At 41.8% G+C, this 21,867-nt stretch overlaps 1 protein-coding gene across 1 annotated transcript in view; it reads right to left on the bottom strand.

Annotated features, from left to right (window-relative positions):
* nfxl1 (nuclear transcription factor, X-box binding-like 1) overlaps positions 1 to 21,867 on the bottom strand; it is a 103,877-nt gene that overhangs the window by 41,229 nt on the left and 40,781 nt on the right. Inside the window, exons 14-16 of the mRNA XM_036958424.2 lie at positions 15,248 to 15,407; positions 9,962 to 10,050; positions 8,628 to 8,649 (exon numbers count right to left, since the gene is read on the bottom strand). Coding sequence (XP_036814319.2) covers positions 8,628 to 8,649; positions 9,962 to 10,050; positions 15,248 to 15,407 — 271 coding nt within the window. The remainder of the gene's footprint in view (positions 1 to 8,627; positions 8,650 to 9,961; positions 10,051 to 15,247; positions 15,408 to 21,867) is intronic.

The following is a 21,867-nucleotide window of genomic DNA, read 5'->3' as shown; positions in this document are numbered from 1 at the left end:
CTGCTGATAGTCTGGTAGTCAGTTATGGAGGGATAACAGTCTGCTGATAGTCTGGTAGCCAGTTATGGAGGGATAACAGTCTGCTGATAGTCTGGTAGTCAGTTATGGAGGGATAACAGTCTGCTGATAGTCTGGTAGTCAGTTATGGAGGGATAACAGTCTGCTGATAGTCTGGTAGCCAGTTATGGAGGGATAACAGTCTGCTGATAGTCTGGTAGTCAGTTATGGAGGGATAACAGTCTGCTGATAGTCTGGTAGCCAGTTATGGAGGGATAACAGTCTGCTGATAGTCTGGTAGCCAGTTATGGAGGGATAACAGTCTGCTGATAGTCTGGTAGCCAGTTATGGAGGGATAACAGTCTGCTGATAGTCTGGTAGTCAGTTATGGAGGGATAACAGTCTGCTGATAGTCTGGTAGTCAGTTATGGAGGGATAACAGTCTGCTGATAGTCTGGTAGTCAGTTATGGAGGGATAACAGTCTGCTGATAGTCTGGTAGTCAGTTATGGAGGGATAACAGTCTGCTGATAGTCTGGTAGTCAGTTATGGAGGGATAACAGTCTGCTGATAGTCTGGTAGTCAGTTATGGAGGGATAACAGTCTGCTGAACCGTCCAATGCCACGATTTAGTGAGGGCAGAGGGACAAATATTATGGGGTGTTTGTTGGTGTCAAGTAGAGACTCAATCAGTTCTTTAAAATCCATCTTCTGCTGTTCTGAGATGCCCTTCATGATGTCATTGAATCCCACATGAACTATGATAGACGGAATGTCCTGATGCTGGTTTATAATGTTAGGGAGCAGATTACTGATGTCCTGATGCTGGTTTATAATGTCTGGGAGCAGGTTACTGATCTCCTGATGCTGGTTTATAATGTTAGGGAGCAGGTTACTGATGTCCTGATGCTGGTTTATAATGTCTGGGAGCAGATTATTGATGTCCTGATGCTGGTTTATAATGTTAGGGAGCAGATTATTGAGGTCCTGATGCTGGTTTAAAATGTTAGGGAGCAGATTATTGATGTCCTGATGCTGGTTTATAATGTCTGGGAGCAGATTATTGATGTCCTGATGCTGGTTTATAATGTCTGGGAGCAGATTATTGAGGTCCTGATGCTGGTTTAAAATGTTTGGGAGCAGATTATTGATGTCCTGATGCTGGTTTATAATGTCTGGGAGCAGATTATTGATGTCCTGATGCTGGTTTATAATGTCTGGGAGCAGATTATTGAGGTCCTGATGCTGGTTTATAATGTCTGGGAGCAGATTATTGATGTCCTGATGCTGGTTTATAATGTCTGGGAGCAGATTATTGAGGTCCTGATGCTGGTTTAAAATGTCTGGGAGCAGATTATTGATGTCCTGATGCTGGTTTATAATGTCTGGGAGCAGATTATTGATGTCCTGATGCTGGTTTAAAATGTTAGGGAGCATCTTATTGATGTCCTGATGCAGGTTTATAATGTCTGGGAGCAGGTTATTGATGTCCTGATGCAGGTTTATAATGTCTGGGAGCAGCTTATTGATGTCCTGATGCAGGTTTAAAATGTTAGGGAGCATCTTATTGATGTCCTGATGCTGGTTTAAAATGTTAGGGAGCATCTTATTGATGTCCTGATGCAGGTTTATAATGTCTGGGAGCAGATTATTGATGTCCTGATGAACAGCAGATTATTGATGTCCTGATGAACAGACAAGAGCAGAGCAGACAGAGATGACAGAAAAAGAGAGCAGACGGACCATAGAAGACAGAGAACAGAGCAGACAGACAACAGCAGACTAGAGCAGACAGACAACAGCAGACTAGAGCTGACAGACTAGAGCAGACAGACAACAGCAGACAGAACAGACAGACAACAGCAGACAACAGCAGACAGACAACAGCAGACAGACAACAGCAGACAGACAACAGCAGACAGACAACAGCAGACAGACAACAGCAGACAGACAACAGCAGACAGACAACAGCAGACAGACAACAGCAGACAGACAACAGCAGACAGACAACAGCAGACTAGAGCAGACAGACAACAGCAGACTAGAGCAGACAGACAACAGCAGACTAGAGCAGACAGACAACAGCAGACTAGAGCAGACAGACAACAGCAGACTAGAGCAGACAGACAACAGCAGACTAGAGCAGACAGACAACAGCAGACTAGAGCAGACAGACAACAGCAGACTAGAGCAGACAGACAACAGCAGACTAGAGCAGACAGACAACAGCAGACTAGAGCAGACAGACAACAGCAGACTAGAGAAGACAGACAACAGCAGACTAGAGAAGACAGACAACAGCAGACAGACAACAGCAGACTAGAGCAGACAGACAACAGCAGACTAGAGCAGACAGAACAGACAGAGCAGACAGACACCAGCAGACTAGAGCAGACAGACACCAGCAGACTAGAGCAGACAGAACAGAGAGCTCAAATGAAGGTGAACATGAGTTTGCTTTTTGTGTCCCTATAAAAAGAAGGTGGAGTGTGTGTGTGTGTGTTCCTGCTAAAGCAGAGTGTGTAGTGAATACTAAAGCAGCCTAAATGGGATAAATGAGAAGAGTGTATGAGAGATCAGAACAAATAACAACCTTGAGATAGAGACGGACAGATAGAGAGACAGAGAGAGAGGAGACAGAGACAGAGAGAACAGGATAGAGACAGAGAGAGAGAGAGAAGAGATACAGAGAGAGAAGAGATACAGAGAGAACAGAATAGAGAGAACAGAATAGAGAGAACAGAATAGAGAGAACAGAATAGAGATAACAGAATAGAGATAACAGAATAGAGAGAACAGAATAGAGAGAACAGAATAGAGAGAACAGAATAGAGAGAACAGAATAGAGAGAACAGAATAGAGAGAACAGAATAGAGAGAACAGAATAGAGAGAACAGAATAGAGAGAACAGAATAGAGAGAACAGAATAGAGAGAACAGAAGAGAAACAGAAAAACCTGACACTGCTGTTATTGTTAATGCTATTGTCCATTATGTTTTCCTTATTCTGACTGATGTTCATTTCTAATCCAACCCCAACCTTCATCCTGGTTGTTACTGATGTTCATTTCTAATCCAACCCCACCCTTCATCCTGGTTGTTACTGATGTTCATTTCTAATCCAACCCCAACCTTCATCCTGGTTGTTACTGATGTTCATTTCTAATCCAACCCCACCCTTCATCCTGGTTGTTACTGATGTTCATTTCTAATCCAACCCCAACCTTCATCCTGGTTGTTACTGATGTTCATTTCTAATCCAACCCCACCCTTCATCCTGGTTGTTACTGATGTTCATTTCTAATCCAACCCCACCCTTCATCCTGGTTGTTACTGATGTTCATTTCTAATCCAACCCCACCCTTCATCCTGGTTGTTACTGATGTTCATTTCTAATCCAACCCCACCCTTCATCCTGGTTGTTACTGATGTTCATTTCTAATCCAACCCCAACCTTCATCCTGGTTGTTACTGATGTTCATTTCTAATCCAACCCCACCCTTCATCCTGGTTGTTACTGATGTTCATTTCTAATCCAACCCCACCCTTCAAGCTCACCCACCCCACTTTTCACTACTGATTGTCCTGATCATCTTGACAATTTTATTTATGATGTTAATATCTAACCCAGGGGGAGTCTGCTTTATCAAATAGGGGCAGCAGGTAGTCTATCAAATAGGGGCAGCAGGTAGTCTATCAAATAGGGGCAGCAGGTAGTCTATCAAATAGGGGCAGTAGGTAGTCTATCAAATAGGGGCAGCAGGTAGTCTATCAAATAGGGGCAGTAGGTAGTCTATCAAATAGGGGCAGCAGGTAGTCTATCAAATAGGGGCAGTAGGTAGTCTATCAAATAGGGGCAGCAGGTAGTCTATCAAATAGGGGCAGCAGGTAGTCTATCAAATAGGGGCAGCAGGTAGTCTATCAAATAGGGGCAGTAGGTAGTCTATCAAATAGGGGCAGCAGGTAGTCTATCAAATAGGGGCAGTAGGTAGTCTATCAAATAGGGGCAGCAGGTAGTCTATCAAATAGGGGCAGTAGGTAGTCTATCAAATAGGGGCAGCAGGTAGTCTATCAAATAGGGGCAGCAGGTAGTCTATCAAATAGGGGCAGCAGGTAGTCTATCAAATAGGGGCAGCAGGTAGTCTATCAAATAGGGGCAGTAGGTAGTCTATCAAATAGGGGCAGCAGGTAGTCTATCAAATAGGGGCAGCAGGTAGTCTATCAAATAGGGGCAGCAGGTAGTCTATCAAATAGGGGCAGCAGGTAGTCTATCAAATAGGGGCAGTAGGTAGTCTATCAAATAGGGGCAGCAGGTAGTCTATCAAATAGGGGCAGCAGGTAGTCTATCAATTAGGGGCAGCAGGTAGTCTATCAATTAGGGGCAGTAGGTAGTCTATCAAATAGGGGCAGTAGGTAGTCTATCAAATAGGGGCAGTAGGTAGTCTATCAAATAGGGGCAGTAGGTAGTCTATCAAATAGGGGCAGCAGGTAGTCTATCAAATAGGGGCAGTAGGTAGTCTATCAAATAGGGGCAGCAGGTAGTCTATCAAATAGGGGCAGTAGGTAGTCTATCAAATAGGGGCAGCAGGTAGTCTATCAAATAGGGGCAGCAGGTAGTCTATCAAATAGGGGCAGCAGGTAGTCTATCAAATAGGGGCAGCAGGTAGTCTATCAAATAGGGGCAGTAGGTAGTCTATCAAATAGGGGCAGCAGGTAGTCTATCAAATAGGGGCAGCAGGTAGTCTATCAATTAGGGGCAGTAGGTAGTCTATCAAATAGGGGCAGTAGGTAGTCTATCAAATAGGGGCAGTAGGTAGTCTATCAAATAGGGGCAGTAGGTAGTCTATCAAATAGGGGCAGCAGGTAGTCTATCAAATAGGGGCAGTAGGTAGTCTATCAAATAGGGGCAGCAGGTAGTCTATCAAATAGGGGCAGTAGGTAGTCTATCAAATAGGGGCAGCAGGTAGTCTATCAAATAGGGGCAGTAGGTAGTCTATCAAATAGGGGCAGTAGGTAGTCTTGTGGTACTCAGCCATTAAAGCTAGAATATGCATATAATTAGTAGATTTGGATAGAAAACACTCTGAAGTTTCTAAAACTGTTTGAATGATGTCTGTGAATATAACAGAACTTATCTAGCAGGCAAAAACCTGAGAAAAATCCAACCAGGAAGTGGGAAATCTGAGTTTTGTAGTTTTTCCAAGTCATTGCCTATCAAATATACAGTGTCTATGGGGTCATATTGCACTTCCTAAGGCTTCCACTGTAACGGAAGTGTTTGACTTTTCGTCTGGACGATGGTGTCACGCCTCATGAATTTACTGCACTGCATTTACGCACTAACAAAAAGGAGGTATTTGGACATAAATGATTTACTTTATCGAACAAAACAAACATTTATTGTGGAACTGGGATTCCTGGGAGTGCATTCTGATGAAGATCATCAAAGGTAAGTGAATATTTACAATGGTATTTCTGACTTCTGATTTCTGTATGGCTTGTTTTGTTGTCTGCTGCTATAACAGCCTCCACTCTTCTGGGAAGGCTTTCCACTAGATGTTGGAACATTGCTGCTATAACAGCCTCCACTCTTCTGGGAAGGCTTTCCACTAGATGTTGTAACATTGCTGCTATAACAGCCTCCACTCTTCTGGGAAGGCTTTCCACTAGATGTTGGAACATTGCTGCTATAACAGCCTCCACTCTTCTGGGAAGGCTTTCCACTAGATGTTGTAACATTGCTGCTATAACAGCCTCCACTCTTCTGGGAAGGCTTTCCACAAGATGTTGGAACATTGCTGCTATAACAGCCTCCACTCTTCTGGGAAGGCTTTCCACTAGATGTTGGAACATTGCTGCTATAACAGCCTCCACTCTTCTGGGAAGGCTTTCCACTAGATGTTGTAACATTGCTGCTATAACAGCCTCCACTCTTCTGGGAAGGCTTCCCACTAGATGTTGGAACATTGCTGCTATAACAGCCTCCACTCTTCTGGGAAGGCTTTCCACTAGATGTTGTAACATTGCTGCTATAACAGCCTCCACTATTCTGGGAAGGCTTTCCACTAGATGTTGGAACATTGCTGCTATAACAGCCTCCACTCTTCTGGGAAGGCTTTCCACTAGATGTTGTAACATTGCTGCTATAACAGCCTCCACTCTTCTGGGAAGGCTTTCCACAAGATGTTGGAACATTGCTGCTATAACAGCCTCCACTCTTCTGGGAAGGCTTTCCACTAGATGTTGGAACATTGCTGCTATAACAGCCTCCACTCTTCTGGGAAGGCTTTCCACTAGATGTTGTAACATTGCTGCTATAACAGCCTCCACTCTTCTGGGAAGGCTTTCCACTAGATGTTGGAACATTGCTGCTATAACAGCCTCCACTCTTCTGGGAAGGCTTTCCACTAGATGTAGGAACATTGCTGCTATAACAGCCTCCACTCTTCTGGGAAGGCTTTCCACTAGATGTAGGAACATTGCTGCTATAACAGCCTCCACTCTTCTGGGAAGGCTTTCCACTAGATGTAGGAACATTGCTGCTATAACAGCCTCCACTCTTCTGGGAAGGCTTTCCACTAGATGTTGTAACATTGCTGCTATAACAGCCTCCACTCTTCTGGGAAGGCTTTCCACTAGATGTTGGAACATTGCTGCTATAACAGCCTCCACTCTTCTGGGAAGGCTTTCCACTAGATGTAGGAACATTGCTGCTATAACAGCCTCCACTCTTCTGGGAAGGCTTTCCACTAGATGTAGGAACATTGCTGCTATAACAGCCTCCACTCTTCTGGGAAGGCTTTCCACTAGATGTAGGAACATTGCTGCTATAACAGCCTCCACTCTCCACAAGATTTCCCACCATCATGTCAAGGTGAAACACACCATCATGTCAAGGTGAAATGATGCATTTTGAAATTTTGACAAATGAATAAAAAAATGTCTTGAGTCAGTACGTATTCAACCTCTTTGCATAAGTATGTTCAGGAGTAAAACTGTCCTGAACAAGTCAGATTGATGCACTACTATTCTGTCTCCCTCCCTCCGTTAACTCCCATGTTTTCTCATGATCAATCTGTTTATGTTCTTCCTGTTCTGTTTAGTTAAGCTCCCATTGGTTGAAAGGTCAGAGAGAGGGAGAGAGAGAAAGCTAGAAAGAGGGATGACATGACATTTGGAAATGAGGAAAGGAGTGAAGGAGGGATGTGAAAAGCAAACAAGACTTCTGTTGGTCTGACAACCTTTAGGTTATCACTGGAGAGAGGGAGAGACCCGATGGAGAGAGGAAGAGGGATGGAGAGAGGGAGAGACCCGGTGAGGGGAGAGAGAGGGACCCGGTGGAGCGAGAGAGAGACCCGGTGAGGAGAGAGAGAGAGATGGAGAGAGGGAGAGACCCGGTGAGGAGAGAGAGAGAGACCCGGTGAGGAGAGAGAGAGAGATCTGGTGAGGAGAGAGAGAGAGACCCGGTGAGGAGAGAGAGAGAGACCCGGTGAGGAGAGAGAGAGAGACCCGGTGAGGAGAGAGAGAGAGACCCGGTGAGGAGAGAGAGAGAGACCCGGTGAGGAGAGAGAGAGAGACCCGGTGAGGAGAGAGAGAGAGACCCTCACCGGAGAGAGACCCGGTGAGGAGAGAGAGAGACCCGGTGAGGAGAGAGAGAGACCCTCACCGGAGAGAGACCCGGTGAGGAGAGAGAGAGACCCGGTGAGGAGAGAGAGAGACCCGGTGAGGAGAGAGAGAGACCCGGTGGAGAGAGAGAGAGAGACCCGGTGGAGAGAGAGAGAGAGACCCGGTGGAGAGGGAGAGAGACCCGGTGAGGGGGGAGAGAGACCCGGTGAGGAGAGAGGGAGAGACCCGGTGGAGAGGGAGAGAGACACGGTGGAGAGGGAGAGAGATCTGGTGAGGAGGGAGAGAGACCCGGTGAGGAGAGAGGGAGAGACCCGGTGGAGAGGGAGAGGGACACGGTGAGGGGGGAGAGGGACACGGTGAGGGGGGAGAGAGACCCGGTGAGGAGAGAGGGAGAGACCCGGTGGAGAGAGAGAGGGACACGGTGAGGAGAGAGGGAGAGACCCGGTGGAGAGGGAGAGAGACCCGGTGGAGAGGGAGAGAGACACGGTGAGGGAAGAGAGATCTGGTGAGGAGGGAGAGAGACCCGGTGAGGAGAGAGGGAGAGACACGGTGGAGAGGGAGAGAGACACGGTGGAGAGGGAGAGAGACACGGTGGAGAGGGAGAGAGACCCGGTGAGGAGAGAGAGACCCGGTGGAGAGGGAGAGAGACACGGTGGAGAGGGAGAGAGACACGGTGGAGAGGGACACGGTGAGGGGGGAGAGAGACCCGGTGAGGAGGGAGAGAGACCCGGTGAGGGGGGAGAGAGACCCGGTGGAGAGAGAGAGAGAGAGACCCGGTGGGGAGAGAGAGAGACCCGGTGAGGAGAGAGAGAGGGACACGGTGAGGGGGGAGAGAGACGCGGTGAGGAGAGAGGGAGAGACCCGGTGGAGAGAGAGAGGGACACGGTGAGGAGAGAGGGAGAGACCCGGTGAGGAGAGAGGGAGAGACCCGGTGGAGAGAGAGAGGGACACGGTGAGGGAAGAGGGAGGGATGTGGAAAGTAAATAAGCAAAAGTTCTCAGTTTACCTCATGCTCTCCAAGACAGGCCCTGTACAGAGAGGAAAACATGAGTTCAGTCTGCATCTCCCCCCAGATCCAGCTGCCTGCAGCGCAGTGACGCACTCTAGGATCAGACCACATCAGCATGACCACATGTCCCGAGCGCCACTGGCCGTATGAGGTGTGTGTGTGGGGGGGGGGGTGTAACCGCTGGCCGTGTGAGGTGTGGGGGGGGGGGGTAACCGCTGGCCGTGTGAGGTGGGGGGGGTAACCGCTGGCCGTGTGAGGGGGGGGGGTAACCGCTGGCCGTGTGAGGGGAGGGGGGGGGGGGGGGTAAATGCTGGCCGTGTGAGGGGGGGGGTAACCGCTGGCCGTGTGAGGGGGGGGTAACCGCTGGCCGTGTGAGGGGGGGGGGGGGGTAACCGCTGGCCGTGTGAGGGGGGGGGGGGAACCGCTGGCCGTGTGAGGGGGGGGGTAACCGCTGGCCGTGTGAGGGGGGGGTAACCGCTGGCCGTGTGAGGGGGGGGGGGGGTAACCGCTGGCCGTGTGAGGGGGGGGGGGGAACCGCTGGCCGTGTGAGGGGGGGGGGGGAACCGCTGGCCGTGTGAGGGGGGGGGGGGGGGGGTAACTGCTGGCCGTGTGAGGGGGGGGGGGGGGGTAACTGCTGGCCGTGTGAGGGGGGGGGTAACCGCTGGCCGTGTGAGGGGGGGGGTAACCGCTGGCCGTGTGAGGGGGGGGGGGGGGTAACCGCTGGCCGTGTGAGGGGGGGGGGGGAACCGCTGGCCGTGTGAGGGGGGGGGTAACCGCTGGCCGTGTGAGGGGGGGGTAACCGCTGGCCGTGTGAGGGGGGGGGGGGGTAACCGCTGGCCGTGTGAGGGGGGGGGGGGGAACCGCTGGCCGTGTGAGGGGGGGGGGGGAACCGCTGGCCGTGTGAGGGGGGGGGGGGGGGTAACTGCTGGCCGTGTGAGGGGGGGGGGGGGGGGTAACTGCTGGCCGTGTGAGGGGGGGGGTAACCGCTGGCCGTGTGTGGGTGGGGGGGGGGGGGGGGGGGGGAGAACCGCTGGCCGTGTGAGGGGGGGGGGGGGGGTAACCGTTGGCCGTGTGAGGTGTGTGGGGGGGGGGGGGGGGGGGGGGTGTGTTACTGTGTGTCTTACTGTGTGTGTGTGTGTGTTACTGTGTGTGTGTGTGTTACTGTGTTACTGTGTTACTGTGTGTGTGTGTGTGTTACTGTGTTGCTGTGTGTGTGTTACTGTGTTACTGTGTGTGTGCTACTGTGTTACTGTGTGTGTGTTAATGTGTTACTGTGTGTGTTACTGTGTGTGTGTGTGCGTGTGTGTGTGTGTGTGTGTGTGTGTACATACGTGGGTATAGGGACCAGGCAGGGCGGGCAGGGGAGAGCTTTACGGACAAACGCAGGTTCTGACGACTGCTCCCACGGGCCTGCTAGGACCTGCAAAACAAGCAGTCTGAGACAGGAAGTATCCAAGCATACATGTAGGAGTCCAGGATAAACATCCTGAATCAGCTGTTCTGATAGGTCCTGACATAACTAATGATATAATCATTATGTAAACCACAACACTGAGGCTGTTCCTCAACTACTAACCCAGTCCCTATACTAACCCGGTCCCTATACTAACCTATACTAACCCAGTCCCTATACTAACCCGGTCCCTATACTAACCTATACTAACCCGGTCCCTATACTAACCCGGTCCCTATACTAACCCAGTCCCTATACTAACCTATACTAACCCGGTCACTATACTAACCCAGTACCTATACTAACCCGGTCCCTATACTAACCCGGTCCCTATACTAACCCGGTCCCTATACTAACCCGGTCCCTATACTAACCCGGTCCCTATACTAACCCGGTCCCTATACTAACCCGGTCCCTATACTAACCCGGTCCCTATACTAACCCGGTCCCTATACTAACCCGGTCCCTATACTAACCCGGTCCCTATACCAACCTATACTAACCCGGTCCCTATACTAACCCGGTCCCTATACTAACCCAGTCCCTATACTAACCCAGTCCCTATACTAACCCAGTCCCTATACTAATCTATACTAACCCAGTCCCTATACTAACCCAGTCCCTATACAAATCTATACTAACCCAGTCCCTATACTAACCCAGTCCCTATACTAACCCGGTCCCTATACTAACCCAGTCCCTATACTAACCCAGTCCCTATACAAATCTATACTAACCCAGTCCCTATACTAACCCGGTCCCTATACTAACCTATACTAACCCAGTCCCTATACTAACCCAGTCCCTATACTAATCTATACTAACCCAGTCCCTATACTAACCCAGTCCCTATACAAATCTATACTAACCCAGTCCCTATACTAACCCGGTCCCTATACTAACCCGGTCCCTATACTAACCCGGTCCCTATACTAACCCGGTCACTATACTAACCCGGTCCCTATACTAACCCGGTCCCTATACTAACCTATACTAACCCGGTCCCTATACTAACCCAGTCCCTATACTAACCCAGTCCCTATACTAACCCAGTCCCTATACTAACCCAGTCCCTATACTAACCTATACTAACCCAGTCCCTATACTAACCCGGTCACTATACTAACCCGGTCCCTATACTAACCCGGCCCCTATACTAACCCGGCACCTACACTAATCTATACTAACCCAGTCCCTGTACTAACCCGGTCCCTATACTAATCTATACTAACCCGGTCCCTATACTAATCTATACTAACCCGGTCCCTATACTAATCTATACTAACCCGGTCCCTATACTAACCCAGTCCCTATACTAACCCGGTCCCTATACTAACCCGGTCCCTATACTAACCCGGTCCCTATACTAACCTATACTAACCCGGTCCCTATACTAACCCAGTCCCTATACTAACCCAGTCCCTACACTAACCCGGTCCCTTTACTAACCCGGTCCCTTTACTAACCCGGTCCCTATACTAACCTATACTAACCCAGTCCCTATACTAACCCGGTCCCTATACTAACCCGGTCCCTATACTAACCCGGTACCTATACTAACCCAGTCCCTATACTAACCTATACTAACCCGGTCCCTATACTAACCCAGTCCCTATACTAACCCGGTCCCTATACTAACCCGGTCCCTATACTAACCCGGTCCCTATACTAACCCGGTGCCTATACTAACCCGGTCCCTATACTAACCCGGTCCCTATACTAACCTATACTAACCCGGTCCCTATACTAACCCAGTCCCTATACTAACCCAGTCCCTATACTAACCCAGTCCCTATACTAACCCGGTCCCTATACTAACCCGGTCACTATACTAACCTATACTAACCCAGTCCCTATACTAACCCGGTCCCTATACAAACCCGGTCCCTATACTAACCCAGTCCCTATACTAACCCGGTCCCTATACTAATCTATACTAACCCGGTCCCTATACTAACCTATACTAACCCGGTCCCTATACTAACCCGGTCCCTATACTAACCCGGTCCCTATACTAACCTATACTAACCCGGTCCCTATACTAACCCGGTCCCTATACTAACCCGGTCCCTATACTAACCTATACTAACCCGGTCCCTATACTAACCCGGTCCCTATACTAACCCGGTCCCTATACTAACCCAGTCCCTATACTAACCCGGTCCCTATACTAACCCGGTCCCTATACTAACCCGGTCCCTATACTAACCCAGTCCCTATACTAACCCGGTCCCTATACTAACCCGGTCCCTATACTAACCTATACTAACCCGGTCCCTATACTAACCCAGTCCCTATACTAACCCGGTCCCAATACTAACCCGGTCCCTTTACTAACCCGGTCCCTATACTAACCTGGTCCCTATACTAACCTATACTAACCCAGTCCCTATACTAACCCGGTCCCTATACAAACCCGGTCCCTATACTAACCCAGTCCCTATACTAACCCAGTCCCTATACTAACCCGGTCCCTATACTAACCCGGTCCCTGTACTAACCCGGTCCCTATACTAACCCAGTCCCTATACTAACCCGGTCCCTATACCAACCCATTCCCTATACTAACCCGGTCCCTATACTAACCCAGTCCCTATACTAACCCAGTCCCTATACTAACCCAGTCCCTATACTAACCCGGGCCCTATACTAACCCAGTCCCTATACTAACCCGGTCCCTATACTAACCCATTCCCTATAGTAACCCGGTCCCTATACTAACCCGGTTCCTGTACTCACCCGATCCCTATATTAACCCGGTCCCTATACTAACCCAGTCCCTATACTAACCCAGTCCCTATACTAACCCAGTCCCTATACTAACCCGGTCCCTATACTAACCCGGTCCCTATACTAACCCGGTCCCTATACTAACCCGGTCCCTATACTAACCTATACTAACCCGGTCCCTATACTAACCCAGTCCCTATACTAACCCGGTCCCTATACTAACCCGGTCCCAATACTAACCTATACTAACCCGGTCCCTATACTAACCCGGTCCCTGTACTAACCCGGTCCCTATACTAACCCGGTCCCTATACTAACCCAGTCCCTATACTAACCCAGTCCCTATACTAACCCAGTCCCTATACTAACCCAGTCCCTATACTAACCCAGTCCCTATACTAACCCAGTCCCTATACTAACCTATACTAACCCGGTCCCTATAGTAACCCGGTCCCTATACTAACCTGGTTCCTGTACTCACCCGGTCCCTATACTCACCCGGTCCCTATACTAACCCGGTCCCTATACTAACCCGGTCCCTATACTAACCCGGTCCCTATACTAACCCGGTCCCTATACTAACCCGGTCCCTATACTAACCCGGTCCCTATACTAACCCGGTCCCTATACTAACCCGGTCCCTATAAAACCCAGTCACTATACTAACCCAGTCCCTATACGTCCCTATACTAACCAGGTCCCTATACTAACCCGGTCCCTATACTAACCAAGTCCCTATACTAACCCGGTCCCTATACTAACCCAGTCCCTATACTAACCTATACTAACCCGGTCCCTATACTAACCTATACTAACCCGGTCCCTATACTAACCCGGTCCCTATACTAACCCGGTCCCTATACTAACCCAGTCCCTATTACTAACCTATACTAACCCGGTCCCTATACTAACCCGGTCCCTATACTAACCCGGTCCCTATACTAACCCGGTCCCTATACTAACCTATACTAACCCGGTCCCTATACTAAACCAGTCCCTATACTAAACCAGTCCCTATACTAACCCGGTCCCTATACTAATCCGGTCCCTATACTAACCCAGTCCCTATACTAACCCAGTCCCTATACTACCCTATACTAACCCGGTCCCTATACTAACTCAGTCCCTATACTAACCTATACTAACCCGGTCCCTATACTAACCCAGTCCCTATACTAGCCTATACTAACCCGGTCCCTATACTAATCTATACTAACCCGGTCCCTATACTAACCCAGTCCCTATACTAACCTATACTAACCCGGTCCCTATACTAATCTATACTAACCCGGTCCCTATACTAACCTATACTAACCCGGTCCCTATACTAACTCAGTCCCTATACTAACCTATACTAACCAGGTCCCTATAGTAACCCAGTCCCTATACTAACCCGGCCCCTATACTAATCTATACTAACCCGGTCCCTATACTAACCTATACTAACCCGGTCCCTATACTAACTCAGTCCCTATACTAACCTATACTAACCCGGTCCCTATACTAACCCAGTCCCTATACTAACCTATACTAACCCGGTCCCTATACTAATCTATACTAACCCGGTCCCTATACTAACCCAGTCCCTATACTAACCTATACTAACCCGGTCCCTATACTAATCTATACTAACCCGGTCCCTATACTAACATATACTAACCCGGTCCCTATACTAACTCAGTCCCTATACTAACCTATACTAACCCGGTCCCTATAGTAACCCAGTCCCTATACTAACCCGGTCCCTATACTAATCTATACTAACCCGGTCCCTATACTAACCCGGTCCCTATACTAACCCGGTCCCTATACTAACCCGGTCCCTATACTAACCCAGTCCCTATACTAACCTATACTAACCCGGTCCCTATACTAACCCGGTCCCTATACTAACCCGGTCCCTATACTAACCCAGTCCCTATACTAACCCGGTCCCTATACTAACCCAGACAAGGGAAACAGACCAATTTTATTTATTTAACCTTTATTTAACGAGGCAAGTCAGTTATGAACAAATTCTTATTTTCAATGACGGCTTAGGAACAGTGGGTTAACTGCCTGTTCAGGGGCAGAACGACAGATTTGTACCTTGTCAGCTCGGGAGTTTGAACTTGCAACCTTCCCGGTTACTAGTCCATCGCTCTAACCACTAGGCTACCCTGCCGCCCACAATAGGACTCCTTGTTATTTTCCATCTCCACTATAAATAACATATGGGTGGCGTTCCAGGCTAGCGGTCTCCTGACAGATCTCACTTTATAAAGCAATCTACAGTCTCCACTATATTTTTACAGACCAATCTCACGCCCCACAGCAGAGTTGATGACCTGGCATCGGTGCCACCCCTGGTGGATCCAATCTAACATCCCCCATTCAGTCATTCTGAAACGCTACCATTCTCTGAAACTGTCCTGTCAGCATGGCACACACTCACCCTGTCGCTGGTCTTCACCATAACCTGGTCGTGGCAGGGTTGGGGACAGGGGTGTTGGCATCGTTTCAAGGCCAGGAGACAGGCCTGGCGACAGGGAGGGCAGGGACCAGGGTGACAACGATGGGTCTCTCTGCTGGGGTGGTGGCAGGATGGGGGAGACCTGGTGGGATGATAATCATTTAGACAGAGTGGTTTTTTGTCTGTCCCTATAATGACTTTTATCACGACAACAGCACAACAACATCACAACAGCACAACAACACAACAACATCAGCAAAACAGCACAACAGCACAACAACATCACAACAACATCACAAAGTGGGCACAAATACAACAATGTCAACCACAACCAATATATCCCTTTTTAATAGATTGTTGTATAACAGTGAAGACATCAAAACACATCACTCCAGTGTTAATGCTAAATTGTAATTATTTCGTCACTTGTAATTAATTGTAATTATTTCGTCACTACGGCCAATTTATTGCCTTACCTCCCTACTCTTACTACATTTGCACACACTGTACATAGATGTCTCTATTGTGTTATTGACTGTGCGTTTGTTTATACTCTGTGTTGTTGTTTGTGTCAAACTGCTTTGCTTTATCTTGGCCAGGTCTCAGTTGTAAATGAGAACTTGTTCTCAACTGGCCTACCTGGTTAAATAAAGAGTTAGGGTTATATATATATTATATAAATACCTGGTTAAATAAAGAGTTAGGGTTATATATATAAATACCTGGTTAAATAAAGGGTTATATATATAAATACCTGGTTAAATAAAGGGTTAGGGTTATATATATAAATACCTGGTTAAATAAAGGGTTATATATATATAAATACCTGGTTAAATAAAGGGTTAGGGTTATATATATAAATACCTGGTTAAATAAAGGGTTAGGGTTATATATATAAATACCTGGTTAAATAAAGGGTTATATATATATATATAAATACCTGGTTAAATAAAGGGCTATATATATAAATACCTGGTTAAATAAAGGGTTAGGGTTATATATATAAATACCTGGTTAAATAAAGGGTTAGGGTTATATATATAAATACCTGGTTAAATAAAGGGTTATATATATAAATACCTGGTTAAATAAAGGGCTATATATATAAATACCTGGTTAAATAAAGGGTTATATATATAAATACCTGGTTAAATAAAGGGTTATATATATAAATACCTGGTTAAATAAAGGGTTATATATATAAATACCTGGTTAAATAAAGGGTTATATATATAAATACCAGGTTAAATAAAGGGTTATATATATAAATACCAGGTTAAATAAAGGGTTATATATATAAATACCTGGTTAAATAAAGGGTTATATATATAAATACCTGGTTAAATAAAGGGTTATATATATAAATACCTGGTTAAATAAAGGGTTATATATATAAATACCTGGTTAAATAAAGGGTTATATATATAAATACCTGGTTAAATAAAGGGTTATATATATAAATACCTGGTTAAATAAAGGGTTATATGTATAAATACCTGGTTAAATAAAGGGTTATATATATAAATACCTGGTTAAATAAAGGGTTATATATATAAATACCTGGTTAAATAAAGGGTTATATATATAAATACCAGGTTAAATAAAGGGTTATATATATAAATACCTGGTTAAATAAAGGGTTAGGGTTATATATATAAATACCTGGTTAAATAAAGGGTTATATATATAAATACCTGGTTAAATAAAGGGCTATATATATAAATACCTGGTTAAATAAAGGGTTAGAGTTATATATATAAATACCTGGTTAAATAAAGGGTTATATATATAAATACCTGGTTAAATAAAGGGTTAGAGTTATATATATAAATACCTGGTTAAATAAACGGTTAGGGTTATATATATAAATACCTGGTTAAATAAAGGGTTATATATATAAATACCTGGTTAAATAAAGGGTTATATATATAAATACCTGGTTAAATAAAGGGTTATATATATAAATACCTGATTAAATAAAGGGTTAGGGTTATATATATAAATACCTGGTTAAATAAAGGGTTATATATATAAATACCTGGTTAAATAAAGGGTTATATATATAAATACCTGGTTAAATAAAGGGCTATATATATAAATACCTGGTTAAATAAAGGGTTAGAGTTATATATATATAAATACCTGGTTAAATAAAGGGTTAGAGTTATATATATAAATACCTGGTTAAATAAAGGGCTATATATATAAATACCTGGTTAAATAAGGGGTTATATATATAAATACCTGGTTAAATAAAGGGATAGAGTTATATATATAAATACCTGGTTAAATAAAGGGTTAGGGTTATATATATATAAATACCTGGTTAAATAAAGGGTTATATATATAAATACCTGGTTAAATAAAGGGTTATATATATATAAATACCTGGTTAAATAAAGGGTTATATATATAAATACCTGGTTAAATAAAGGGTTATATATATAAATACCTGGTTAAATAAAGGGTTATATATATATAAATACCTGGTTAAATAAAGGGATAGAGTTATATATATAAATACCTGGTTAAATAAAGGGTTAGGGTTATATATATAAATACCTGGTTAAATAAAGGGTTATATATATAAATACCTGGTTAAATAAAGGGTTATATATATATATACCTGGTTAAATAAAGGGTTAGGGTTATATATAGAAATACCTGGTTAAATAAAGGGTTATATATATAAATACCTGGTTAAATAAAGGGTTAGGGTTATATATATATAAATACCTGGTTAAATAAAGGGTTAGGGTTATATATATAAATACCTGGTTAAATAAAGGGTTATATATATAAATACCTGGTTAAATAAAGGGTTATATATATAAATACCTGGTTAAATAAAGGGATATATATATATAAGTACCTGGTTAAATAAAGGGTTAGGGTTATATATATAAATACCTGGTTAAATAAAGGGTTATATATATAAATACCTGGTTAAATAAAGGGTTAGGGTTATATATATAAATACCTGGTTAAATAAAGGGTTATATATATAAATACCTGGTTAAATAAAGGGCTATATATATAAATACCTGGTTAAATAAAGGGTTATATATATAAATACCTGGTTAAATAAAGGGTTATATATATATAAATACCTGGTTAAATAAAGGGTTAGGGTTATATATATAAATACCTGGTTAAATAAAGGGTTAGGGTTATATATATATAAATACCTGGTTAAATAAAGGGTTATATATATACATACCTGGTTAAATAAAGGGTTATATATATAAATACCTGGTTAAATAAAGGGTTATATATATAAATACCTGGTTAAATAAAGGGTTATATATATAAATACCTGGTTAAATAAAGGGTTATATATATAAATACCTGATTAAATAAAGGGTTATATATATATAAATACCTGGTTAAATAAAGGGTTATATATATAAATACCTGATTAAATAAAGGGTTATATATATATATAAATACCTGATTAAATAAAGGGTTAGGGTTATATATATAAATACCTGGTTAAATAAAGGGTTATATATATACATACCTGGTTAAATAAAGGGTTATATATATAAATGCCTGGTTAAATAAAGGGTTATATATATAAATACCTGGTTAAATAAAGGGTTAGAGTTATATATATAAATACCTGGTTAAATAAAGGGTTAGGGTTATATATATAAATACCTGATTAAATAAAGGGTTATATATATATAAATACCTGGTTAAATAAAGGGTTATATATATAAATACCTGGTTAAATAAAGGGTTATATATATAAATACCTGGTTAAATAAAGGGTTAGGGTTATATATATATAAATACCTGGTTAAATAAAGGGTTATATATATAAATACCTGGTTAAATAAAGGGTTATATATATATATATACCTGGTTAAGTAAAGGGTTATATATATAAATACCTGGTTAAATAAAGGGTTAGGGTTATATATATATATAAATACCTGGTTAAATAAAGGGTTAGGGTTATATATATAAATACCTGGTTAAATAAAGGGTTATATATATAAATACCTGGTTAAATAAAGGGTTAGGGTTATATATATATATATATATATATACACCTGGTTAAATAAAGGGTTATATATATAAATACCTGGTTAAATAAAGGGTTATATATATAAATACCTGGTTAAATAAAGGGTTAGGGTTATATATATAAATATCTGGTTAAATAAAGGGTTATATATATATATAAATACCTGGTTAAATAAAGGGTTATATATATATATACCTGGTTAAATAAAGGGTTATATATATAAATACCTGGTTAAATAAAGGGTTAGGGTTATATATATAAATACCTGGTTAAATAAAGGGTTATATATATAAATACCTGGTTAAATAAAGGGTTATATATATAAATACCTGGTTAAATAAAGGGTTAGGGTTATATATATAAATACCTGGTTAAATAAAGGGCTATATATATATATAAATACCTGATTAAATAAAGGGTTATATATATAAATACCTAGTTAAATAAAGGGCTATATATATAAATACCTGGTTAAATAAAGGGTTAGGGTTATATATATAAATACCTGGTTAAATAAAGGGTTAGGGTTATATATATAAATACCTGGTTAAATAAAGGGTTATATATATAAATACCTGGTTAAATAAAGGGCTATATATATAAATACCTGGTTAAATAAAGGGTTAGAGTTATATATATAAATACCTGGTTAAATAAAGGGTTATATATATAAATACCTGGTTAAATAAAGGGTTATATATATAAATACCTGGTTAAATAAAGGGTTATATATATAAATACCTGGTTAAATAAAGGGTTATATATATAAATACCTGGTTAAATAAAGGGTTATATGTATAAATACCTGGTTAAATAAAGGGTTATATATATAAATACCTGGTTAAATAAAGGGTTATATATATAAATACCTGGTTAAATAAAGGGTTATATATATAAATACCAGGTTAAATAAAGGGTTATATATATAAATACCTGGTTAAATAAAGGGTTAGGGTTATATATATAAATACCTGGTTAAATAAAGGGTTATATATATAAATACCTGGTTAAATAAAGGGCTATATATATAAATACCTGGTTAAATAAAGGGTTAGAGTTATATATATAAATACCTGGTTAAATAAAGGGTTATATATATAAATACCTGGTTAAATAAAGGGTTAGGGTTATATATATAAATACCTGGTTAAATAAAGGGTTATATATATAAATACCTGGTTAAATAAAGGGTTATATATATATAAATACCTGGTTAAATAAAGGGTTATATATATATAAATACCTGGTTAAATAAAGGGTTATACATATAAATACCTGGTTAAATAAAGGGCTATATATATAAATACCTGGTTAAATAAAGGGTTAGAGTTATATATATAAATACCTGGTTAAATAAAGGGTTATATATATAAATACCTGGTTAAATAAAGGGTTAGAGTTATATATATAAATACCTGGTTAAATAAAGGGCTATATATATAAATACCTGGTTAAATAAAGGGTTATATATATAAATACCTGGTTAAATAAAGGGATAGAGTTATATATATAAATACCTGGTTAAATAAAGGGTTAGGGTTATATATATAAATACCTGGTTAAATAAAGGGTTATATATATAAATACCTGGTTAAATAAAGGGTTATATATATAAATACCTGGTTAAATAAAGGGTTATATATATATAAATACCTGGTTAAATAAAGGGTTATATATATATATATATATATACCTGGTTAAATAAAGGGTTAGGGTTATATATATAAATACCTGGTTAAATAAAGGGTTATATATATAAATACCTGGTTAAATAAAGGGTTAGGGTTATATATATAAATACCTGGTTAAATAAAGGGTTATATATATAAATACCTGGTTAAATAAAGGGTTAGAGTTATATATATAAATACCTGGTTAAATAAAGGGTTAGGGTTATATATATATAAATACCTGGTTAAATAAAGGGTTATATATATAAATACCTGGTTAAATAAAGGGATATATATATAAATACCTGGTTAAATAAAGGGTTATATATATATAAATACCTGGTTAAATAAAGGGTTATATATATAAATACCTGATTAAATAAAGGGTTAGGGTTATATATATAAATACCTGGTTAAATAAAGGGTTATATATATAAATACCTGGTTAAATAAAGGGTTATATATATAAATACCTGGTTAAATAAAGGGCTATATATATAAATACCTGGTTAAATAAAGGGTTAGAGTTATATATATAAATACCTGGTTAAATAAAGGGTTATATATATAAATACCTGGTTAAATAAAGGGTTAGAGTTATATATATAAATACCTGGTTAAATAAAGGGCTATATATATATAAATACCTGGTTAAATAAAGGGTTATATATATAAATACCTGGTTAAATAAAGGGATAGAGTTATATATATAAATACCTGGTTAAATAAAGGGTTAGGGTTATATATATAAATACCTGGTTAAATAAAGGGTTATATATATAAATACCTGGTTAAATAAAGGGTTATATATATATAAATACCTGGTTAAATAAAGGGTTATATATATAAATACCTGGTTAAATAAAGGGTTATATATATAAATACCTGGTTAAATAAAG

Source organism: Oncorhynchus mykiss, chromosome 21 (genome assembly GCF_057628025.1).
Source record: "Oncorhynchus mykiss isolate SJ-2025 chromosome 21, ASM5762802v1, whole genome shotgun sequence".
NCBI classification, from domain to species: Eukaryota; Metazoa; Chordata; class Actinopteri; order Salmoniformes; family Salmonidae; genus Oncorhynchus; species Oncorhynchus mykiss.
This window is presented reverse-complemented; position numbering and strand designations above follow the sequence as displayed.